A 23,801-nucleotide genomic window follows, 5' to 3' on the forward strand; every position below is an offset into this window, starting at 1 on the left:
AATGTCCCCCAGCCCAGAAGCCAAGTATACCGTTCGCAAAACCGGCGAGCCCTGCACCGAGGACTTTCGCGTATATATAACAGCGGGCGACAATATTGTGTCCCCCTGGCACGAGATCCCCTTATTCCCATCGGAGAATGAACCGCACGTGGTGAACATGGTTGTGGAGATCCCACGGTGGAGCAACGTCAAGATGGAGGTGGGTCACGATGTTGATGTGCAGTATAAGAGTGGATACGGATCGACGACTCTTCGTTTACCTATCTGCACCGGAGATGTCGCCCCTGCAGAAGCGTATAGATTGATCGACAGTGCTAATTCTGTGGACACTATCCAGATCGCCAAAGACGAGTTCCTGACTCCCATCCACCAGGATATCAAAAATGACAAGCCCCGCTACGTCCCGAACATCTTTCCGCATAAGGGGTATCCATGGAACTACGGCTCTTTGCCGCAGGTATAGCGCCAAACCTCACGGGATCTTGATTATTCTGCTAAATATTCGAACTGTTAGACATGGGAAGACCCGAACATCACAGACCCTCACACCGGTCGCCGCGGTGACGCCGACCCGCTAGACGTGTGCGAACTCGCCGGCGAAATCGAAACAGTTGGTGCCATCAAACGCGTAAAAGTACTTGGCACGTTTGCAGTTATTGACGAAGGCGAGACGGACTGGAAGATTGTCGTCGTGGACGCGAATAATCCCTTGGCCGGTCGATTAAATGACATCAGTGAGGTCGAGACACACATGCCTGGGTATCTTGCGACTATGCAGGAGTGGTTTCGATTATACAAAGTGCCGGAGGGGAAGGGGAAGAATGAGATTGCTATGAATGGGGAGTTAAAGGGAAGAGAGTGAGTTTTTGCGAAACATGATGGCAGCATCGGACTGATAAGTTATAGTTTTGCCCTGTCTCTGATAGCTAGATGTCATGGGAGTTGGAAGAAGATCCTGACTGAGCCAGCTGTGAAGACGAAGGTTTCCATGTGGGTGATACAAAGCCATGTCCTGTGTCATGTCTTGTTGACAAGGTGAAATATTAGGGCCGACATCGGTGTCGAAGACAACAACCTCGCCAGACAGCTTCAGGAGGGACATAGTAGCGGCGGCTTGCAGCTGGCAGATCAACTGGATGTGGACAAGTACCACTTTTTGAACCCAGAATGGCCACTGGCTGCTTCTTGTCCGGGCCGGACCATTGATGTGTAGCAAGGACACTTGATATGTGACATCCGATTTGATTGGACAGTAATTACAGTAAACATGGACTAGGACAATGAATATTAAGAACCAAGTATCAAGAACTTTCGTATACTGAGGGGAGAAGCGGGAGTAGAAGCAATAAGAAGAAAAGAAACTCAACAAGAGGATTTACCCCCAGCATGCAAAAGACCAGCACGCTTGCAAGTGAGCAAGTCAACCTTTGATGGTTCAGCCAGTGACCACCGTAGCTCATTTCGCTACACTGCCAGACCTGAGTTGATGTTTTCAATTGACCTTCACTTGCAATGGTATATGTTCCTGAAACGGGGAGGTCATTTTTCAAGTAGGCGGAGACTGGCTTCAAACCGCACTACAATAACGACTTCACAAGTTTCAAGCAAGCTTAAGAGCTTAGTACAACGGGCTTAGGACTTGAGAGAGGAAGAGAGAAGATTTTCTGCGTCTTGAATTCTCCTGCCGGGATTAATTCAGCAGCAGTCCAATAATCAGGCTTAGTTTCCTGGCATATCATCAGACAGGTAGTTGAACATAGAATAAAGCTGGCTTTGGATATTTAATGGAATTTCAAATGTATTTGAGAAATTGTTTTACTACTGAATGGGTCCCAACTCGAATCCAAACCAAGGGTGCATAGGTCCCTATAACCCTATATCTAGAGCCAGGTTCCGAGGTTGACTATATTGATATTAGCAAATCTTGTACCAAACAATATTGTGGGAAGACACAATGAGCTGACCATGCACTGCCTTGACTTGAGTATACGCTGAAAGGGCATACTCGCCCAACTCTCGTCCAATGCCACTTTGTTTATAGCCGCCGAATGGAATTGCAAAGTGAGAGTCTTGAGAACTGTTTATCTGTTGATTGTCAGAATTCCTGGCATTTATACAAATGAGACCTGAAGGTACTTACCCAAACCATCCCAGCCTCAATCACAGCTGCGACTGTGTGGGCACGGGTGATGTTCTCTGTGAAAATTGCGGCGCCCAGTCCGTATTCTGTGTCGTTGGCCATGTCAATGGCATCTTTCTGACTGTCGAAAGACTGAATTACGACAAAAGGTCCGAAGACCTCTTCACGGACTGGGGTCATATTGCGGTCGGTGTCTTTGAAGATAATAGGGTTGGCAAAATAACCCTTAGCATTGTTTGGCGGTTGATTGTCCCCAAGAACGAGTTTGGCGCCTTCTTTCTTCGCGGCTTCAAAGTAACGCAGAATCCGATCGCGTTGCGCCGCTGACACTTGAGGTCCGTGATTCACCTTAGGATCAAATTGGCTTCCAACAACAGAGTTTTCAATTGTGTATTGCTTGAATTTCTCCACGAAATCTTCGTAAACACTGTTGTGGACATAGATTCGAGATGTGGAGGTGCAGATCTGACCCATGTTGCTCATGATTCCAACATGCGACCACTTGACTGCTTGATCCAAATTGGCATCTTCGAAAACAATCAAAGGGCTTTTACCACCCGTCTCCAGTGTAATTGTCTTCAGATTCGAAGCAGCTGCCTTCATGATTGCCTTTCCAGTGACTGTACTCCCAGTGAACGCGATCTTGTCAATGCCTGGATGCGACGCGATAGATGCTCCGGCGGTTGCACCAGGCCCATTGACAACATTTACAACACCAGCCGGAAAGCCAGCCTCTCGAATCAAAGTTGCAAGATACAAAATTGAAAGTGGCGTCTGTTCGGCCGCTTTGATGACAACTGTATTCCCGCAAGCAAGCGCAGGGCCCAATTTCCATGCTGCCATCTACGCGCAGTTAGTTTCTGTTCTGTGTCAAACTCTGGCAATGACCGAGGCAAATAACTCACCATAACAGGATAGTTCCATGGAATAATCTGACCACACACTCCAATAGGCTCGTGCCTGGTATAGGCCAGCTTTGCATCACTAGTAGGGATGGTTTGACCGTGAATTTTGTCGGCCCAGCCACCGTAGTAACGGAAGACGGAGATCACCTCGGCAAGATCTTCGTTTAGAGCCTGCTCATATGGCTTGCCATTATCCCATGCATCAATGGTCGCAAGAATATGCTTGTCACGATCGCATAGCTCAGCCAAGCGGGTCAGGAGTACCCCTCGATCGTAACCCGTGACAGATTGCCATTCGCTTGACTTGAACGCTTTCCGAGCAGCGGCGACAGCAAGGTCGATATCCTCTGGGCCTGCAGAAGAGACGCTTGCGATCACCGACTCATCGAAGGGGTTAACAGTCGAAAGCGTTTGGCCGGACGAAGAATGAACGAATTCATTGTTGATAAACAGTCCTGCAATAAGTTATCAGCCCTGGGCAGCGACATCCCATTTCTCGGCTAATGTTTTCTTACCAGTAGGCTGCAGATAGGTTGTGTTATTGGGGGCCGTTAACTTGATAGGCTGTGCCATGATGGAAATACTTGAAGTAATAGGTTCGGTTTTACATATTATTATTGTGAGATGGCATATTTATATTCTTTTCTATCCGAGAACTAAGTTTGATTGCTTGAATGGTCCCACGAGGGGTTATTGTAAAGCAAAGTGGTTTGAAGGCAGGTCGATGGGTAATGGCCTATCTATTTACCGTGTTGGGAAAAGCCAAATTAAATTTTTTAGAAACGATGGACAAGCATGCAGAAGCTAAATTTTTTGCGGAAAATATGGAAGCCTATCTGCCAAGCATTGGGTGGCCGAGAAACTTTCCTATTGAGGCTATCATCGCGCAACCCGTCGGAACGGATGCCGCTTTGAACAAGGAATCCCCCAATATCCTCAACGCTCAATATAATCTTCGATATTTGGTCGTGTGGCTCCGTATTCTACAGCCGGAAGCGTGGAGACCTGGGCACTATTGTATATTCTAGGCAACTAGAGGGGCAAAGGCCAGGATCACGTCCTTACCAGGCATGTCTTCTGGCCATTTGGAAACTGGAAGGCGAACTTAGGAAAGTCCATGAGCTACTACATAAATAGCTTGTTTGACCTATATGTGTCACCAATCAATTATTGTGTTTCTGTCCTCTTGAGTACCGCATATACTCTATTCATTGAAGCAAATATGCACTTCTTCAACTATCCTGGAACTGAGGCCAACTCAGAATCTTTCCACTACTCGCAAGCCACTCGCATCGGAAACACTGTCAAAACTTCTGGCCAAGGCGGCTGGGATGAGAATGGCAGTATCACTTCAAATGTGGAGAAACAAGTCGCCGTCGCGTTTGACAATGTCGAAAAAGCCCTGAAAAATGTCGACCCTCGTCTTTCCTGGAAGAATGTGTACGCGGTGCGCAGCTATCATACCAATATGGACGAGACGTTTGAAGTGGTCACCAGCAATTTCAAGAAGCTTCTGCCCGATCATCGGCCCATTTGGACTTGCGTGGAAATCAAAAAACTTGGGATTGAAGGGATGGTGGTTGAGATCGAGGTCGAGGCTCACTGCCCATACTAGGAGTGGTCATTGCTGAAGCGTCCTTAAGCCCGCTGTGTCCTGTCATGTCAATAATTTATCAATCCAAAAACGTATCCATTATATGGCTCTTCATGTTTTACTGGTCTTCAAAGTGAAAATAATGCCTGTTAATCCATATGTGAAAGTTCTTCGTATAGCTAAGTATTCCCGAACTGATTACCACATACGCCTAACAGGGTCGAGTCAAGATACTACCCGCATTGATAGATGAGACATCAATGGCAGGGAACCCGCCTATCGCTTGAAAAGACCCCAATGGATCTCTAATAAAAGCCGAGGTCGGAGCATCGATAAGCCGCCTTTCCTGGTAGCTGTGAAGGAATTGAAACATGCGGGGGTTTGACCGGTTAATCTCCAGGCTAGGCTCAATGCGGAAGGTTTTTGGGCCATGTCCAAAAGTCTAAGGCCCACTCGGTACCCATTCTCCCATGGTAACGTTTCTCAGGTAGACGCATTTCCCCGCAATCTTCCTAAAAGTAATAGAGGATTTGGTAGCAGGCGACTGGCCCAACTGAAGTGCTTGATAGTGCAACCTTTATCCGGCGAGAGTTCAAGGTTATCTGCTTGGCTCGGCACTAGTCTTTACCGCTGAATGGCCCAGATGCTTTCCCTTGTTGGACTAGAGCAAAGCTTTTTCATAGACCATGCGCAGTAGATGGGGGTGTATAAAGCAGGACCTACGTTCCGACAAAAGCAATAGATGGAATGTCCAATACTTTCAGCCTATTCCTATTCAAGGCAATCGATGGAGAAATCAAAATCTAGCATCGGCTCGCTGGACGCGGTCGAGAGCGCTCAGCTGGGTACTTACCAGGATGAGCAACTCTATCGGCTGGGTTATACGCCCCAGCTGCGTCGCACACGAAAGTTGTCCACTATGCTGTTTATGTCACTTTCAATCGCATCTATCCCATATGGCATCGGCAGTTCCCTAATGAATGCTGTATACGGCGGTGGTCAACTATCCCTGTTTGTCGGATTGCTCGTTGTGCTGGCATTGGATTCTTGTGTCGCAGTTTCTCTTTCAGAACTCGCATCAAGATATCCCACCTCTTCTGGTGTCTATCATTGGTCGTTCAAACTTCTCAAATCAACCGGAAGTCGACGGCTAGTATCTTTCGTAACTGGCTGGATCTGGCTCATCGGCAATTGGACCATCTCTCTTTCGGTCAACTTTGGCATCGCGTCGCTCATCGCTGCTACCGTGTCAATTTTCTATCCTGACTGGACCGCCACGTCCTGGCAGCTTTTGCTCATCTTCTACGCGATCTGTCTTATCACCTTCACAATATGCTTTTTCGGTGACCATTTACTTCCCCTCATTGACACCCTCTCGGCAGCATTTTCGGTTATCACTTGCATCGCCTTTGCTGTCACCATGGTCGTACTCGCCAAAGACGGTCGACACGATGCACATACCGGTTTTGCTGGCTATGACCCTTCTTACTCCGGATGGGAACAGCATTTCACATTTTTCATCGGGCTCCTTCCACCAGCCTACGCGTTCTCCGCTATTGGAATGGTCACGTCCATGGCAGAGGAGTGCACGGATCCTGAAACACAAATTCCTATAGCAATCAGCCTGGTGCCTGTTATCGCTGGTGCGGCAGCACTGGTGTTTACCTTACCAATCTGCTTTACTCTTCCGCCTCTGGCAGATATCATCACTGCGCCCTATGGTCAGGCGCTGCCATATGTCATTCATGTTGTGACAGGATCATCCGTAGCGTCGATCATTTTGATGATCCTCGTGCTGCTTGTTGCTATGTTCTGCTCTATTAGCATTACAACGACAGCTGGCAGATGCACTTGGGCATTTTCTCGAGATGATGCCATTCCAATGTCGCACCTGTGGTCATCCACCTTCAGGGATAGTCCACTATCAGCGCTCTGTCTGGTTACAGCCATTGAGATGCTCCTGGGTCTCATCTATCTCGGAAGCAGCAGTGCTTTTACGGCCTTCGCGTCAGTCGGCGTGATTGCATTGGCTGTTGCATACGCGATTCCCATTGCGATCAGTCTTTTTGTTGATGGTCGGAAAGAAGTGGCCCAGTCTCGCTGGAAGCTAAACTATACCATTGGAACAGTAGCAAATGTCTTGGGGATATTGTGGATTATCTTCCAGGTGATCCTATTCAGTATGCCAGTCACGCTGCCAGTTACCAGTGAGTCCATGACATACGCATCAGTCGTATTTGTTGGATGTGTCGCTCTAAGTATGGGCTGGTATCTGCTCCACGGTCGGAAATGTAAGAAGTCCTCCCTCTCATCATCTGAGCTTTTCTTAATTAACTAACAAAACCGCTTCCAGATTTCAAAGGGCCGAAGGAAGAGATAGAACAATCCTAACTTCGAGTTACATATGAACACATCACGGCGTCCACCAATTCGTATATTTCATAAAAAATGAAGAAAAGAATAATAAGAATAATTGAATTATAATACCAGAACATGGTTTCCCAGAGAAGTAAACATGTCTCCCCAATCGCCCTCCTGCCTCTGAGAAGACCATAAGTCCTCCAAGGCCGCACGAATACTCAACAATGAGTTGAAGCGAAGCGTTCGATATATGGAATCCAGTTTATCAAGCATATCCTGTTGGTGGTCCTGCGTGAATGAATGGGCACCGACAACATAAACGGGAAACACAATACAGTTATGGGCCTTGGAACTGCTACTGATAGCCTTAATACATCCCATGCAAAAGTTCACATGTTGCTGAACGAGATGATGCCTTGGCGGAAGCCCGCAAACAGCCCGGTAAAGGTATATCAGAGCACTGTGCTGGAAGGCCCGGGTAAATGCGATCGTTTGATTGACCCGCTCCAGTTCGAATTTCGAAAGAGTCTCCTCTTCCGGACAGTTGAAATGATCGAGACTCAGCACCGAAAAAGTAGGCTGGAGACATCTTTCAAGCTCGCGTACTTTTTCGATGGATAGTTCCTCGTCTCCGGCTTGAATTGACTGCCGGTAGAAGGCTATTTGTGCCATTGTTCGAAATACTACCGCCAACGTTACCCCGTATGTCTGTTTCTCCCACCACACTATACCTCTTTCGATGTTCAGCCAGATTCGGGCGGGGAAGCAGGGAGTTCTGTCGTCAAGTATAGCGCGAGTGAGATCTGTAGATGCAAACTCGGATAGAAGCATGTGCGAAGTATCTTTTTGGCCCTCGTCTATAACCACGTTGAATCCACCAAGTTGTTCGACAATGGCTCGCACGCCAGCCTGGTGGCTTGTCGTGGAAGCGGATTGCTCCGCGCAGTCGATGAAACCATCCAGAAAATACAGTAGCAGGACGGCGACAAGCAGTTGAGAAAGGGACTGGTTATTTGAAACACTTTCTCGGAGTTGCTTTCGAACAGAGGATAGACAGGTCAATCTCTTGTTGCTTATAGCCTGCAAATGTGTCGGGCCGCCTTCTTGCTGGAGCAATCGATGTGCCTCTGCTAGCTCACACATGGCTAGCAACACTGGCTCGGATTCTAGGGCAAGAGAGATCGGTGGCGGACAAGGCTGTGTGGCAGCGGATAGCAAGGGCCACAGGGCAGCCTGGAAGTAGTCAAGAGCTTTGAGTTCACCGGCCGCTAGGCGATTGTCCTGAATCTGCCTAATCAGGTTGGATTCGGGTGATGTGCTTGAGGCTTGGTATGCAATTGGAGCCGCTTTGGTTGGACGTGAATTCCATCGTACCAGTATCTTGTCGAAGCTGCATTGGGCACCGGACACGATGCAACGGCGGCACCGGGGGCGAACTAGGTCACATTTCACGCGTCGTTGCTTACAGGGCCAGCAGGAGCCTTGGACTGTTCGTTGTCTTTTTGCAGTCATAATTCCTGTGATTTGGTGTACTCTGAGACTGGAGAAGTGAAGATGGAAAGTGCTAGAGTTGGGGGGGGGGGGGATGGTTCAATTGACAGGACAGCGGTAAGGCTATCACAACAGCTCTCCCATGGTTCGCTGTTTTGGGAAAGCCTATGGAGAACGGCGAGTGTGGAATAGCCAAGGTTTGGACAGTGGCGTGAAGCATCCAATGGGAGGGAGTGAATGACAGCCGGTCGCTGTACCGCGATGCGGGGGTCTGGCGGACTCCACGTATTCTGTCGGGGTATAGCCGAGAGATCCCCGCGATAAGGAATTCCAACACGCAAATGGGCTTTTATGTTTCCCAGTCGGGCTAGTGGCGTGTCGTGGTCGAAAGTCTTTCCTGAAATGACTTAGGCGCGCGCCCGACGCCTGGGGTAGCGACCATATGCTGATACTCTATTTAAAGAGCACTTCTGCTGCCCTGCCTACTGCATTGTAGATCTGAGTCCTTGTCAATGCCAACCTCCATCTAACAGTTGTCCTTGGAAGTCGGCAAAATGGTCACTGCCACGGAATTTCCCTTGCCGTCAAATCCCCTGCCCTTTCTGGGCCTGTTGGCATCGATTCTCACCTGGTTATTTATCAGGTGGCCACTACAACAGAAGCCACAGCCCCAACAAATAGAAGAGAAAGCAGAAGAGCCATTCGTCACTCCCCTTCCCAATCCTCAATCCACTGATCCCAATTCCACATCACCCAAATTGTATCGCCCATTCCGTCATGGCCCAAATTTTATCACCATGGGAATTCGCAAACTGAACTGGGATAACTGGATTGAAATGGACTCCTACTTTCTCCGTTACCATGATATGAAAGCCTCAGAGCTCAAGAAAGATTTCAAAGAGCATGTCAAATACGTTGATAATGCAGTCACTAGGGATGCCTGCTTTGAGCTCAATGAGGAATTGGTACGGTACTTGGTGCATCGGTATCCTAATATCTATCGCTTGAAAGGAGGGAAGGTGTACAACAGCCTCACAGGCGAGGAGTTTGCATTTCCTGCCAGTAAGGGCGAATTCCTTTTTTCTGCTACAAGAGGTTCGCGGCTGACTTTGACCATCTTAAGCAACTCCCGATGAGGCTCTTGCCACATCAGCTCTTCTTGTTCAGGACGATCTGGTGATCATGGTAAAGAACGATGGTGAGATGATGATTTCTTTTCCTGCTTCTTGTTCCGGTTTTTGTTCTAATGAACAATAGATGGGGAATATCACCTTGATGCGGCTGCAGTGTGCCTCCCGGGGTTTTGGCGGCTCAAAGAAAAGTTCCGCATGTCGCTCGATACTCTTCACTTCGAAGCCGGCGTCCCCCACTATGCGGCGAAACTACAAAAAGCTATGAATAAGTTCTTCCAAAATTTGACGCCCGACAAGCCTGTTGAGAGAAATAATGTACGTCATCCTCTCCTTACCAGTTCAACGCACGTCAGTCTAACAGCTCTAGTTCTTCATCCAACTCGATGATGGACTACACTGGTCCCATCGTATGGGCGAGCAGACAGGATCCGAAGTTGCCTGTGAGTTTCTCACTCCTCTGGAATCCCAAGCCATGTTTATTAATGAGAATGGTACAATTAGCCTGGGCCACTGCAAATAGTAAAGGTCTCACGGTGGAAGAGATTCACTTCCGCTCAGAGCGACAAACCTTGCGCCGGTTGCCCCGATCCAAGGCAATAGTGTTCACGGTTCGCACTTATTTCGAACCAGTAACGACATTGGCTCAGGAACCCCACGTCCCCGGGCGTTTGGCGGAGGCAATCCGGAACTGGGATGAGACAGTATCTTTCTACAAGGGCAAGTCTCACTGGGACAAGATCTTGCTACCCTATCTGGATGAGCAAGACCGACTACAACGGGAAAACAGGATCATGGAGAAGGAACAGGAGGGTGATTTTCCTTATTGATTGTTGATGGTCCTTGTTTTTGCGACTGATAGACACTCCGAAAATACGTTTGGAATACACATACAGAATTATGTGAAATCATTTCGCTTTTTGATTTGTTTCACAAATTCGATATACGGTTTGACGGAATAGTGAGGCTTCAACCGTGTAAACACCCTGTTTAACCTGCCCGTATTGCTCTCACTCAATGTGAGCACTGAAACAGAAAGATCAAGCCAGAAAGTACCAGGCATAATCCGATATACACGTAGGAAGAAGAGTTGTTGCTAAATGAATCAAATGTTATTTTTCACTTCCAGCATCATCCACCCTGCATAAACAAGGCCATTTGCCCTCCCCATCAGCTTCAACTGTCATTACAGCGTCCGGTCCGACCGCCCCGGCCTCCTTCCAAGCACAATAGCCGGTTGATCCAAATTATCTTCCTCGAACCTAGTGCCACATATCAGTATTACAATCCAAACCACGACCGCCGCAACCAGCAAACACGCACACAGCCACACAAAGAGAGATAGAAGCATACATACCCCAGGACAGCCACACCCCCCGGCTCAAAAATCAACCTCATCACCCCTTGGCTCACCGGCGCCCCAACCCACCTCAGCGCCAACGCCGAGAGCACATGCCCATGCGCCACGCAGACAATATCCTGCGCCAGGCGGCTCCGCCCACCGGCGAGCTGGCCGCTCGGCCAGCTAGCCGATTCGCCCGCGATCATGGATTTGATTTCAGCGATGAGCTCGTCGACGCGTTCGGCGATGCGGTTGGGGGATCTACCGCGACATGGTTAGCATTGCCTTCTCCCCGAAAAGGGAGAGACATATTTGAAAATAACGATGATGAGAAGAAAACCGATAAAGAAAGAGAGAAAAGACAGGACATACTCTCCACCGGGGCACCCATCAGTCCAAATATTCCACGGGGCTCGCTCCTCAGACATGCCCTGCTTCGTGCGCAGACTGTGAATATCCAACAGCGTCTTGCCCTCGTACTCGCCATAATCCCATTCCTTGAGCCACGGCGTAAGCTGAATGTTTGGGTCCAGACTCTTATCTTTCAACTGCGTGCTACTCGTCGACTGGGTCTCGCGGTTGAAGAAGTCCTGGTGGTTGTGGACGCCCAGGCCGAGGATCTCGACTGTGCGCCGGGCTGAGGAGCGGGGGGAGCAGTAGCTTTTCATCGTGCGTAGGTAGATGTTAGCATTTGTACAGTACATGTAGTGAATGGGTGCCGGGGTTCATGGTAGGGATTGGGGAGGATTGGAAGGTGACCATAACATACATCTTCGCCACCGTCTTCGGATCAATCAGCTTCCCTTCACCAACAACCAACTCCTTCAGAGTCTCAGCATCGCGCTCCCCAGCTTTCGACAGCGGGACATCAGTGGCGCTGGTGTGTTTCCCGCCGACGGTCCAGTCAGTCTCTCCGTGTCGGATGAGGAACACGCGTGCGGAGGCGGATAGCATCTCAAACAGGACGGCGCGGATCTCAGAGATAAACTATGTATCAGACAGCGCTCGACGAGGGCATTACTGAATGATCATCAGTCTGTCTAAGTAGACAGGTCAGTACTGGGTGATTCGGCCGTGCATCATTCCATGGGTTGTTGGGCTACTTCATGGTGAGGTCAGGACGGAACACACTTCCTGTCCAGAGATTCAATTTATCCATGGACTTCTGTCGGGTATTCGATTAGATATATATGGCTTGGGAGCGGTGACATCTCATGTGTGTATTTTATACAGTCTAGTTTTCTGTGGACGTCTGCAATGAGAATAAGTACATGATGCCAGTAACGAACCGCTCTGCATAAGAATAAAGAATGAACAAGAAAAGCCGTAAACGCCATTATGCCGCAGCCTGTATAGTCGTGAAGTCGAAAATCAGTGCTCATGCGTCGTCAGCTGGAGCACAATGTCATAAAAAAAAGCAATTGATCAGCGCCGTGCCCTGCCCATCTAATCGTAAATAATAATACAAGGAAGTATCGTCTTCCTCACAGCATGACCAGAATACCACCAAGAAGCACCCATGAAACAGCAAGAGTTGCCTGCAGACTGAGGACACTCGCATCATTCACAGAAGGAGCAGTTGTATTGGTGGCCAACGGGGAAACACTGCTGGTTGTGGATAAAGTAGTCTTGGTCGTGTGTGTGGTCGTGGTTTTTGAGGAGGTGCTGGTGGTCAAAATTCGGGTCGTTTTTCTGTGCGAAGTCTCATGCACGGAGTGGGAAGAGACAGCCGATGCCGAAGGCAAGGACGGTGACGAGAAGAGGGGCGTAGACTGCAATAGAGGAGGAATCGTCTTAGTTATCGAGTCCGAGATATGGTAGGGAGTGGAAGGTGCAGGGAAGTGCTCACTCACTGAACCCCGTCCAGGCGGTTTGACGTGTCCGGAGCCATTGGGCCAGCCGGAGGGATAGGAGGATCCCGAGGGCGCGCCGGTGGTTACAAATGGCCAGACGTCGGGGGTAACAAAGCTGGCGGTCTCCTTGTGCGTTCCGCTCCATGGAATCGGCACACTGGCGACGGTCTCGGTCACGGTGGGCGCCGACTGGGTCGATTTGGGCTCTGAGGCACTGTTGCCATTGACTTGGCCGCCGTCCGCCGTGATAGACTCCCACGAGCCGCTCTTGTCGCTGTAGCTGTACGACGTTCCGCTGGAGTAATCGGTCACCTTCAGCCACTTCATGTACATCGTGAATGGACCTTGACTGTAGTCCGTCTCGCCACCAGCCCAAGCTACCAAACCTGTTAGAATAGACATAACAGAAAGGGGCAAAGAAAAACATACCGATCGTCCCGGGGGCATTGCTGGGGTCGCCACCAGCCCACACGCCAACCTTGACCATCATCGGGGTCTGGGGGTACTGGCCGGGATCCGCCGTGGCCGGGGTGAGAACGCGAATGGTTTGGCCATCAATGGACCAGACGATCTGTTCACTCGTCCAGTCAACAGCGTAGGTGTGGTAACCGTCCTGGTTTCCAGCATTGTCATGAAATGCGCCGCGGTTGTAGGAGCTCGTGTCTCCCTTGCCGAAGTAGTTGGTCTGCACCTGAGCATTGTTGACGCCCAGCCATTCCCAGTCGATTTCGTCCAGATCATCGGACTGCATCACCGCACTGCTGACAATACCCCGTCCCGAGGCCGCCTTGATCTGGTACTCGACACGCCCAAACATGATGTACCAGTTGGACTGGATCAACGGGCCATCGCCCGCCTGACGGATGGTGAAGGTGGCGCCATTGGTGCTGTCGAACTCGACGTTACCCTGGGCCGTAAAGTCAGAAGGGGAACCCTGAGTGAAGTCAAAGGTTTGGTCGGCCTTTCCCAGTGCAGGATCAGCAGGGCAGGCTGTGTGAGCCGTCAGTTCATCATGCATTTCAATCTCCGACCCGAAGAACTTACTCTGCGACAGAGGATTGCAGTTGGTGTAAGTCTGAGAGGACACCAACGTGGAGGAGACCAGCAGGCCCAGTGCGGCACCAAGTACCAGCTGCATGGTGCACAGCGTGGTTGGCAAAGTCAAGTCTTGGAGTTGAGCGAATATATAGATGAGGTGAGCTCTTTTCGGACAGTCGGGATGGATGAATATGGGATGGAATGGAGGGAGGAAGAGATGTGAAGAAGGAAAAAGAAAAAAGCAAGAGCCACAGGTAAATAAAGGTCCAGCCCAGTCACGTCAGGGCAACTGCCAGCCTCGACAATTTCCATGGCCCCTGCCTAATCGGGCAGATCGTGGATCCTTCCATCCCATCCCACCTTTTGCGACCGGGGCAGTCCCTAGGCAGATACCGAGGGAACAAGACGGCTGGCCTGTCCGTTGCACAATGGCCGCGTGCCATTGGCATCTGGGATATTTGGTGTATTCTTTCCATCTCATCTCTGCCTCGAAGTACAAGGGTGGTCCACAAAAAGATGGTGGCCGGGCTAGATCCACCCCCAGCCTCCCCGTTTCGACTGCGATCCACAACGGCTGGCGACGACAACAACGTGCTAGGAACTAAGCTAGATGATACCTACGGAGCAGTAAAATAGCATAGGAAAGAAAAGCAAAGAAATTGCCCGGTCGCACGGATTTAGTCGATTTCATTGTTGCGACACTGCCAACAAAGACTCCAATGTCATTGTTCCATCCCACCAACTCCCCTTCATCCCGATCCACCGTTACTCAACGTCCAATCCTAAATCTCCGAGTACATAATGCCACATGGACGACCGATCTCAAGAATGGGATCGAGGAATGTTGATTGGTTAGGGCATTCCAGCACGAGTCTAGGGTCCCACTCGGGGTTACTATGCACTCGGGTTACTAGTCCTGATGGTGCATGGGGGCCAGATTCCATCGGGACAAGTCAGCTAGAGTAGTCTCCGTGATCCCGGTCGTATAGCATAAGTTTAGTAGACGGCTCGAGTAAGCAGGCTACGCAGGCTGACCCTTCATTCTCCCTCACATCGCGCAGACCTACTTTCCCCTCAGCCATGCCCGATCCAATTCCACCCTCCCCCAGTCTGGCCGGGAAAACGGTCATTATCACCGGCGGCAACACAGGGCTTGGGTTCGAGGTTGCCCGTCAAACACTGCACCTGCAAGCTGCGCGAGTCATCATCACCGCCCGCTCGCAAGCCAAAGGCGCAGCTGCCGTTGCCGCATTACGGGCGGATGCAGATATCCAAAGCGCGAACCCGGCAGCCCAGATCGAATTCTTCGACCTCGATCTAGACGACTACCAGTCTGGCCTGCGCTTCTGCCAGCAAGTCAAGAAGCAAGTCCCCGAGCTGGATCTCCTGCTGTGCAATGGCGGCACCACCACCTTTGATTATGAGATTAGCAAAAGCGGCCATGAGCGGGTGATGCAAGGTGGGAGATGAATCCAACCTTCTTTTCCAGCTTTTTTTTGACCATGTTCCCAACTAGTCAACTGTTACACGCACTTCTTCATCGTCCTAGAACTCCTAGGTCTGCTCCGAGCCACCGCCGCCAAACGGGGCTCTCCCACGCGAGTGACATTCCTAGCCTCATACAGCCACGCCATTCACGATCTAGAGCGCACGCCAATCCCCCCTGGTTGCAAGGTACTGGACTATTTCGACAGCAACACCCTCACCCGTGGCGTGCGGCGGTACCCCAACAGCAAGTTGACACTCATCGCGTTCGTGCAGCGGCTCGCCAAGCAGCAACCTGCGTCCGAGGTCATCGTGAATAGCGTCTGTCCCGGGGTAGTGAGTACGAAAATCATGTCGCGTCTGCCGGCGTGGATGCAGCTGTTCATCTATTTCTACGTCAAGTTCAAGGCTGTGCCGATGCAAGTGGGTGGCGAGAGGATTGTCCACGCGGCGGTGGTGGTTGGTGCCGAGAGTCATGGGCAATTCCTGCCGATGGGTGGCCAGATGGAGGGTTACTCGCCATTTCTGGATAAGGACACGGGTCAAGCGTTCAAGGACGAGTTGTGGACGGAGATGCTGGAGGATGGCAGGCTGGTGGACCCGGCGATGGAAGTATTTGAGCACGCGCCGGAAGCTGTAGGGACGGTGGGATAGGAGTATAGGAGATTCTTATTATTATCAGTCTGTTACCCTGTTATCTAGAGGAACTAAGATCCCAGCTCCTATTCGTTCCCGTGACTGGTCCAAGCTCTCCATTTCAATCCTGTCTTTGAAATTGAAGATATCCGTAGATCTCTGGCCGAATACACTAAACACCACACCTGTATACTCATATATATCTATATTTTGTCATGTTACTTTTCCAGGATTAATTCCGAATCCATCACATTAACATAATCATAATGGGTGGCAGTTGAGAAAATCCGAACGAGTTATTTCGTACATAGTGGGCTATGAATGGTTAGTAAAAAGGTCAGTGCTCCCTCTTCCCGCAACTCCAGTTCCACCACCATCTCCAACTCACTCACCACTTGGGGATTCCGTCGACTCTTCCTCCCTCCGTCTCCCTGCCTTTCTTATCTCGACCATCCTGACATCTGAATCGATTCACACCTTTCCTCGATCCCTCGCCTCTCTTCCCTCCCATACGAGAGCGCCCGCTTGTCAACCAGATCCGACCACGATCCCCACCTCTGCTCAACCCTGCACGTCAGCTCACCAGCTCAACTGCGGATGCTGCTTTCCCGCCCAAACCCCCAAATCCTCCTCGATCAGCATGCAACATATGGTTTCCCCACTGTGATTGAACCCTCCTATGAGAACAGGCAGTAGTGGCATGCCGTTTTTGCCTCGCGCCCGACGCTAAGCTTGCGCCCCTCCGTCCTCTCTGCCAGTTTACAGCTTTTCGATCACCCAGCGTCCACACGCTCTGCCCATCGATGACATCGTTCGCATCATTTCTGCACTCGCCCCATCCCTAGTTCGTCTCATCTGCAATCTCTGGCCCAGCGTCGTGGGTGCGTCTCGACGTGCACCTGGCTCCCGCGTCAACCGGGTCGACCTCTGCACTGGGGCGCCTACGCCTGAGACAGCCCAGACCTCAAACCCTGCACGTCGCTACTTCCCCTATCCTCCGTGTTTTCATTCGGTACCCCGGTATTTTTGATAGTGGAGCTGGACTGTCTGTCATACCGTCGCAAAACACAGCTAGCTGTGATTTGATCGCCCGCGGAGGGAACCGTTTCTTCTGGACACCAGGATGCCGACACGCGAGACTGAACGGCAGCCCGATCAGCGGCAGGGCTCTGAAAGCTCTGGTGCTAGCAGGTTTTCACAAGCGACGGTTCGCGAGAACGAGGCGCAAAGTCTCAGAACCAACTCTGCTTCCTCCAGAGGTCGCAGTGGTGGCCCAGTCCCAGGTAACGTGAGAACGGACCAGTGAGTGCACCCTTTTTTATCCCTATGGAATGACCGAGAGCTCGGTGCGTGTGTTTTCACGGAGGCTAATTCACCACCAGGCCTGAATCTTCAAAGGCCCCAAAGATCGACTGGGCGAGCTCCCTCTGGTCCTGGAGCTCTCCAGAGACCTCTCCAATTGAGCAGCGCAAGACGTCCGGCTTCAACAACCATCGAAAAGGTTTGGGTGCGGTAGGTCCCGAAGATGATACACCCCAATCGACTTCGTCGAGCCAACGACCCCAGCCTATCAATCCGCCTCGCATTGTGAATGATGATCTGGAGTCGATTGCCCCATGGGTGATAACTGGTGGGACGGAGGGTCGTGGTACATTCTTCAATGACTTTTCCGAGCACGAAGGCTCACCCGCATCGCCCACTTTTCACTCCTTACAGCGCCCGCGAACTTCACATACGGTATCCAGCGAGCCGGCGGAGGCGGATAACAATGGAGAATACAGACGGCCGTCGGTTGCTAGTGCGACTACTGTGAGTAGTCAAGGATCTCGATCCAGTACAGGTGGCAAGCGTCGAAGGAAGCTCCAGGGATTCTTTGGCGACGATGTCACTACACCAGGGGAGCTTCCCGAGGCAGACAATTCCCAGCGTCACTCAGTCAGTAAGCACCTGGGACCAGTCGGTCAGCTCAAGGCACGGGAAAGAGCAAATTCGGATGGTGGCGCGCGTAATACGGGTGACAACTCGGAGGTCGCATCACAACAGCCTTTGCGCCAGCGAGCGGAAACACCTTTACCCTCAAGGGATATCACCCCATGGGTTTACCAAAGCTTCAAAGACATCCCGCAATACGGCGAGGCACCCGTGCGCCAGGTGCCCATCGGACCGGACGGAAACCGCGCTGGCCTCCCGAACGATACTGCACCTTCCAGGGATGACGCGCAAAGGCCGTACAATGGTCACCGGCATTCTCGCAGCAAGGAAGAAAAACGGACTGTTGCAGGCGATCTAGCTGGTTACAACCTAGCTGGGTATCACCGTCCGTCAACCGGCCGAGACGACTTTAATGTCGGGTTGCGACCTCGCAATGATAACTATCTGAACGCGGCGACTCCCATGAGCTCAACCACAACCCTCGGCGAAGGACGCTCTACCAGTCCTACTCCGAGCGTGCGGAGTGCGATCTATCGCGAACCCGGCCACCATTCCCCGCATGGCCTGCCAAACAAAAAGAATTTTCTCAACAAGCTTCGGTATCTCAAGCCCGGGTCTCATAAGCCTCATGATAAGCCCAGACATCCGCGTGATGTTTCTCCAGGCCACAAAGGCCGACGAGGCAGCCTGGAAGGAAGCCCTGCTTCACGGAATGCGGACGTCACCGATTCAGATCGGAGGAGAGACACTGGCAAGGGCCTTAGTATGATGCGCAAAGGTCGAGGTCTTAGCAGCTTCGCTGGTGACCTCCATCCTCCGAAACATGCCCACGGCCGTAATGAAGAAGACGATCATGTTTGGAAGCTGGACACCAATTTCAGAGATATCAATGATTTTGTTCGCACAGATCCCAACCGCCTCAAACCCGTAGGGGATGGGACAACTACACCGGGTGAAATCCCAAGCAAGCAGGATGAGAGCTGGAATGCCCCCGAGAGTTGGCAAGTCAAGAGGATTGACGATGAACTTGATTTGGAGCACTCTGGGGCGGTGTCGCAACCCACCATTGGGTTACGCGATCGCGATGGCACCGCATACTACATACGAGTGTTCCGAATTGACTCAACATTTGCAACCCTATCCGCAGGCTTGAACGCCACCGTCGCCGAGATTCTCCTCATGCTCGGACGGAAGTCTTTCTTGCAGGACCACCTCAACAACTATGAAATCGTGCTACGCAAGAACGATCTTTCCCGGCAGCTTGACCACAAGGAACAACCGATCCTGATGCAGAAGAAGCTTCTTGAACAGGTTGGCTACACAGAAAAAGATAAAATCGAAGACATTGGTCGCGAAGATCACAGTTATCTCTGTCGGTTCATTTTTCTGCCGACGAAGTTGAGCGGCTACAGCAGTTTGGAAGGTGACCCTGGCTTCAACAAGATGCAAAAATTCAGCCATGTCGACCTCCAAGGGCGCAGCCTTGTCACCATCCCGATTACCCTGTATAAGAAAGCCTCGGAGATCATCTCCCTCAACTTGTCGCGGAATCTGTCTCTGGATGTGCCGAAAGATTTTATCCAAGGATGTATCAACTTGCGCGAGATCAAGTTCATCGGCAATGAAGCCTTGCGTCTTCCTGCGAGCTTCGGCCTGGCCGGCCGGTTGACGTATCTGGATGTATCCAACAACCGCTTGGAACAGCTTGATCACGCCAATCTCGATCGGCTTACTGGTCTTGTTAGCATTAAGATGGCCAACAACCGGCTACAAACGCTGCCAAGCTACTTTGGAAACTTCCAGTCTCTGAGGAGTTTGAACATATCGTCAAATGGCTTCAAAGTCTTCCCTGAATTCCTTTGCAACTTGAGAAGCCTAGTTGATCTCGACATCAGCTTCAATACCATCGAGAAGCTCCCTAATATCGGCTCTTTACTGACTCTTGAACGGCTTTGGATGACGAATAACAACCTGAGCGGGTCTCTCGACGAGTCCTTCCAAAAGCTTGTACATCTCAAGGAGATCGACGCACGTTTCAATTCCATCACCAACATTGACAATTTGTCCCGGCTTCCACGACTGGAGCAGTTGTTCTTTGGTCATAATCAGATCTCGCGGTTCAAAGGTTCGTTTCCGAGATTGCGCGGCCTCCACTTGGATCACTGCCCCTTGACGCAATGCGACCTCGACGCTCCCATGGCCACCCTGACCTCCCTCAATCTTGCATCCGACAAGCTTTCTCAGTTACGGGATGGCATGTTTGAAAACCTGCCGAATGTCACCAAGCTTATCCTCGACAAAAATCATTTGTCGTCTGTTTCCCCGCAGATAGGCAAACTGCGCCGACTGGAGTATTTGAGCATAATCAAGAATCCCCTCGCCTCTTTGCCTGCAACGATCGGATGTCTCGTCGAGCTCAAATATCTCAATCTGCGGGAATGCAATCTGAAGGCTTTGCCATCAGAGATCTGGCATTGTGCAAAGCTGGAAACGCTCAATGTATCCTCGAACGTTCTGTTCACTTTCCCCAAACATGGTGCTCCTCAACCACAGGTGCCCGGTGAACCGCCCTCGACCCCCGTGACGACTCCGGGTGTTTCTGGAACGCCCAATTACGAAGACTGGACTCTGCCGGATGACAACAACCTTCGCCGGCCAAGCCACGCATCCAGTGGTCTGGGTTCTGCTACTTCCCCTCCTGATCCCCTTCGGAACGCCTCGTCGGTGTCGCAGCAGAGCGGGAGAAAAGTCTCAATGGCATCGCGGTCGGGAGCCACCGATGCAAGCGCGTCCACGCGGAAAGACTCAAATTTCTCCCAGCATGTGGCGACGACATTTGCAGGGTCCCTCCGAAACCTGTATCTTGCTGATAATCGGTTGGAGGATGAGGTCTTCCGCGAGCTGTCCTTGATTCCAGAGCTGCGCGTGGTCAATCTTTCGTACAACGAATTGACCGAGCTTCCACAAGGACTCCTTAAACGGTGGCCTTTGCTCTCAGAGCTATATCTCTCTGGCAATGAGCTGACTTCACTCCCATCGGATGACCTGGAAGAGGGTAGCCAGCTCAAGGTACTTCACATCAATGGCAACCGATTCCAGGTCCTGCCTGCCGAGCTCTGCAAAGTCAGCAAGCTCTCCATTCTCGATGTGGGCAGCAATGGGTTGAAGTACAACGTCTCCAACTGGCCTTACGATTGGAACTGGAACTGGAACCGCAATCTGAAGTACCTGAATTTCTCGGGCAACAAGCGTCTAGAGATCAAGCCTAATATTGCGTCTCTGGGTCAATCGTCCACCAGTGGCGCTGACCTGACCGACTTCAACTCATTGACCCACCTCCGGGTCCTGGGTTTAATGGATGTCACCTTGACTATTCCTACCATTCCGGAGGAGTCAGAGGACCGCCGTGTGCGAACATCTGCCTCGCTTGCCGGCTCACTCGCCTATGGTATGGCCGATACACTCGGCCGGACCGAGCATTTGTCCATCATTGATATGATCGTTCCACGCTTGAAACCGGACAATGTGGAAACCCTGGTCGGCATGTTTGACGGCCATACTTTGTCCAGTTGTGGGTCGCGGGTCGCCAAATACCTGCACGAGAACTTCACGTCCACCTTCTCTGTCGAGCTAAAGAGGCTTCATCCAGATCAGGGTGAGACACCGCTCGACGCACTCCGTCGCACATTCCTCGCCTTGAATAAGAATATGGCGGGGTCTGCCTACAGGTCTATCGATGACCGCGAAGTTCGGCAGTTCCACCGCGGCTCTACGACTACGAAGATCGTCAACCAGGATGACATTCAGTCGGGTGGAGTCGCAACTGTCCTGTACTTGAATAACATGGAACTGTATGCTGCGAACGTTGGCGATGCCCAAGCTATTCTTGTTCGGTCAGACGGCTCGCTGCGGTACTTGACGGAGACTCACGATCCGGCAGAGGCCAGCGAGCGCGCGCGAATCCGTGCCGCTGGGGGATTTGTGTCCCGTACCGGCAAGTTGAATGACATGCTGTCCGTCTCCCGATGCTTCGGGCACTTCCCAATGATGCCGGCGGTGATTGCCGCCCCTCACACCTCGCATGTCACTTTGACAGAGCAGGACGAAATGATCGTTCTGGCTTCCAAAGAACTCTGGGATTACGTGACGCCCGATGTTGTGGTTGATATCACCAGAGCCGAGCATCCCGATCTGATGCTTGCCGCGCAAAAACTGCGCGATCTAGCCATTGCCTTTGGCGCCACGAACAAGCTGATGGTCATGATTCTCGGAGTCAGCGAACTCAAGAAACGGCAGACCAAGTGGTCTCGACCGACTCTGTCCAGGGGTCAGTCTGCCTTCCCTGAAGATCAGATCATCCCGAGCACAAAGCGTGCTAAGAAGCCTCGCGACGGTCCTATCGACTCTCGGCTGGCTCGCTTTGACTATGTGGATGCCCCCATCGGCGAACTGGCCATCATCTTCACGGACATCAAGAGGTCTACGGGATTGTGGGAGTCGTGTCCAGAGGCAATGCGTTCAGCCATCCAGATCCATAACGATACTCTGCGCCGGCAGCTGGGTATCGTTGGTGGTTACGAGGTCAAGACAGAAGGTGACGCTTTTATGGTGGCCTTCTCAACGACGACTGCTGCCTTGCTCTGGTGCTTCAACTGCCAGAACCAGCTTCTGGAGGCTGAGTGGCCCACAGAGATCCTCGAGCAGCCACAATGCCAGGTCGTCTTTGACATGGAGAACAACATCATCCTCCGCGGTCTGTCCGTTCGTATGGGTGGCCATTGGGGCGAGCCCGTCTGTGAACAGGATCCGGTCACCAACCGCATGGATTACTTTGGCCCCATGGTGAATCGCGCGTCTCGGATCTCTGCCGTCGCTGACGGAGGGCAAATCTTCGTCTCCTCGGACTTTATGACCGACATCCAACGGAACCTCGAAGTCTTTGCCGACACTGAACGCGCAGCATCTACCGGCTCTGACGAAAGTAACCCGCGCATTGATAGCCTCAGCCACAATATCCGTCGCGAGCTGCAGCAACTCAACAGCCAGGGCTTCGTCATCAAGGACCAAGGCGAGCACAAGCTGAAGGGTCTCGAGAACCCGGAACCGCTATATCTGGTGTATCCCCACGCGCTGGCCGGTCGACTGTCAACACTGGAAGAAGGCGTCGAGCCAGACAGACGCCCGGCCAAGCTCAGTCGGAACACGCAGCTCAATATCCAGACCGACCTTATCTGGCATCTCTGGGAAATCACACTTCGTCTGGAACGGCTGTGCGGCGCGCTGGAGAATCCGGGTGAAGCGCACCTCCGAGAGCCGAATGTCGCCTTGTTCAACATGGTCAAAAATCATGGCGGCGAGCTGAATGATTCAACGGTGCTCAGCCTGGTCGACCAGCAGGTCACCCGCATTGAGGTTAGTCGTCTCCCGTTTTACTTTGTTTTCCACTATTTCATACTAATCAATTCCACTAATAGCTCACGGTCAACACCCTCGCCATGCGGCACATGATGCGCCCCTTCCGAGCCGGTGACAGCCTCGACTACCACGCAGTCCCCATTCGGGAGGTGATGCAGCAACTGCAAACCCAACTAGCCGAGTACAGCGCGCTCAAGGAGCAGCTGGCTGTCGGCACAGGAGGCATGTCTGGCGGTGGTCCACTCCCACCATTACAGTACGGCAGCTTGCCCATGCACGCCACGGACAGCGTCGACAGCATGGCTACCTCCGCCTCGTCTTCTTTCCTGAATCTTCGTGCGTCCTTGGATACGCCACGATCATTCGATGTCCATAGTCGCATGAATTCTTGAGTTTTGCTTCTCTGGTCACTCTACCCTTCCTGCCACCCTACCTATATCTTCCTCCCTTACTTCTCTCCGCCCTCCTCTACGTCAACA

The 23,801-nt window shown here is 51.6% G+C and overlaps 10 protein-coding genes across 10 annotated transcripts; 6 read left to right on the forward strand and 4 right to left on the reverse strand.

Moving 5' to 3' along the window:
* Nucleotide 1: 1 nt before the first annotated feature.
* N7474_001381 (putative inorganic diphosphatase) lies at nucleotides 2-1,213 on the forward strand (the record flags this gene model as incomplete). The annotated part of the gene is made up of 4 exons (XM_057192796.1): nucleotides 2-457; nucleotides 515-858; nucleotides 907-990; nucleotides 1,048-1,213. 4 exons carry the CDS (start codon nucleotides 2-4, stop codon nucleotides 1,211-1,213), a joined length of 1,050 nt encoding a protein of 349 aa, XP_057057749.1.
* A 667-nt stretch (nucleotides 1,214-1,880) lies between these two features.
* Nucleotides 1,881-3,618, reverse strand: N7474_001382 (Aldehyde/histidinol dehydrogenase; the record flags this gene model as incomplete). Its single annotated transcript, XM_057192797.1, has 5 exons — nucleotides 1,881-1,903; nucleotides 1,965-2,085; nucleotides 2,141-2,983; nucleotides 3,046-3,500; nucleotides 3,561-3,618. 5 exons carry the CDS (start codon nucleotides 3,616-3,618, stop codon nucleotides 1,881-1,883), a joined length of 1,500 nt encoding a protein of 499 aa, XP_057057750.1.
* A 649-nt stretch (nucleotides 3,619-4,267) lies between these two features.
* Nucleotides 4,268-4,660, forward strand: N7474_001383 (YjgF/Yer057p/UK114 family; the record flags this gene model as incomplete). The annotated part of the gene is made up of 1 exon (XM_057192798.1): nucleotides 4,268-4,660. One exon carries the CDS (start codon nucleotides 4,268-4,270, stop codon nucleotides 4,658-4,660), a length of 393 nt encoding a protein of 130 aa, XP_057057751.1.
* Nucleotides 4,661-5,426: 766 nt separating this feature from the next.
* On the forward strand, nucleotides 5,427-7,030 carry N7474_001384 (uncharacterized protein; the record flags this gene model as incomplete). The annotated part of the gene is made up of 2 exons (XM_057192799.1): nucleotides 5,427-6,930; nucleotides 6,993-7,030. The coding sequence occupies 2 exons, from the start codon at nucleotides 5,427-5,429 to the stop codon at nucleotides 7,028-7,030; spliced, it is 1,542 nt and encodes a 513-aa protein (XP_057057752.1).
* Nucleotides 7,031-7,117: 87 nt separating this feature from the next.
* Nucleotides 7,118-8,512, reverse strand: N7474_001385 (Zn(II)2Cys6 transcription factor; the record flags this gene model as incomplete). The annotated part of the gene is made up of 1 exon (XM_057192800.1): nucleotides 7,118-8,512. One exon carries the CDS (start codon nucleotides 8,510-8,512, stop codon nucleotides 7,118-7,120), a length of 1,395 nt encoding a protein of 464 aa, XP_057057753.1.
* A 533-nt stretch (nucleotides 8,513-9,045) lies between these two features.
* On the forward strand, nucleotides 9,046-10,451 carry N7474_001386 (heme-dependent oxidative N-demethylase family protein; the record flags this gene model as incomplete). The annotated part of the gene is made up of 5 exons (XM_057192801.1): nucleotides 9,046-9,553; nucleotides 9,615-9,689; nucleotides 9,749-9,939; nucleotides 9,992-10,064; nucleotides 10,126-10,451. 5 exons carry the CDS (start codon nucleotides 9,046-9,048, stop codon nucleotides 10,449-10,451), a joined length of 1,173 nt encoding a protein of 390 aa, XP_057057754.1.
* Nucleotides 10,452-10,807: 356 nt separating this feature from the next.
* Nucleotides 10,808-11,917, reverse strand: N7474_001387 (phosphoglycerate mutase family protein; the record flags this gene model as incomplete). The annotated part of the gene is made up of 4 exons (XM_057192802.1): nucleotides 10,808-10,883; nucleotides 10,979-11,224; nucleotides 11,336-11,623; nucleotides 11,733-11,917. The coding sequence occupies 4 exons, from the start codon at nucleotides 11,915-11,917 to the stop codon at nucleotides 10,808-10,810; spliced, it is 795 nt and encodes a 264-aa protein (XP_057057755.1).
* Nucleotides 11,918-12,447: 530 nt separating this feature from the next.
* Nucleotides 12,448-13,954, reverse strand: N7474_001388 (glycoside hydrolase family 16 protein; the record flags this gene model as incomplete). Its single annotated transcript, XM_057192803.1, has 2 exons — nucleotides 12,448-13,193; nucleotides 13,246-13,954. The coding sequence occupies 2 exons, from the start codon at nucleotides 13,952-13,954 to the stop codon at nucleotides 12,448-12,450; spliced, it is 1,455 nt and encodes a 484-aa protein (XP_057057756.1).
* A 980-nt stretch (nucleotides 13,955-14,934) lies between these two features.
* Nucleotides 14,935-15,993, forward strand: N7474_001389 (uncharacterized protein; the record flags this gene model as incomplete). The annotated part of the gene is made up of 2 exons (XM_057192804.1): nucleotides 14,935-15,313; nucleotides 15,371-15,993. 2 exons carry the CDS (start codon nucleotides 14,935-14,937, stop codon nucleotides 15,991-15,993), a joined length of 1,002 nt encoding a protein of 333 aa, XP_057057757.1.
* A 1,105-nt stretch (nucleotides 15,994-17,098) lies between these two features.
* acyA (adenylate cyclase acyA) lies at nucleotides 17,099-23,714 on the forward strand (the record flags this gene model as incomplete). The annotated part of the gene is made up of 3 exons (XM_057192805.1): nucleotides 17,099-17,277; nucleotides 17,358-23,319; nucleotides 23,382-23,714. The coding sequence occupies 3 exons, from the start codon at nucleotides 17,099-17,101 to the stop codon at nucleotides 23,712-23,714; spliced, it is 6,474 nt and encodes a 2,157-aa protein (XP_057057758.1).
* Between the last annotated feature and the right edge of the window lie 87 nt (nucleotides 23,715-23,801).

The sequence above is a fragment of the Penicillium riverlandense genome, assembly GCF_028828495.1.
Source record: "Penicillium riverlandense strain IBT 135883 chromosome Unknown utg000001l_segment0_segment0, whole genome shotgun sequence".
Classification (NCBI taxonomy): Eukaryota; Fungi; Ascomycota; class Eurotiomycetes; order Eurotiales; family Aspergillaceae; genus Penicillium; species Penicillium riverlandense.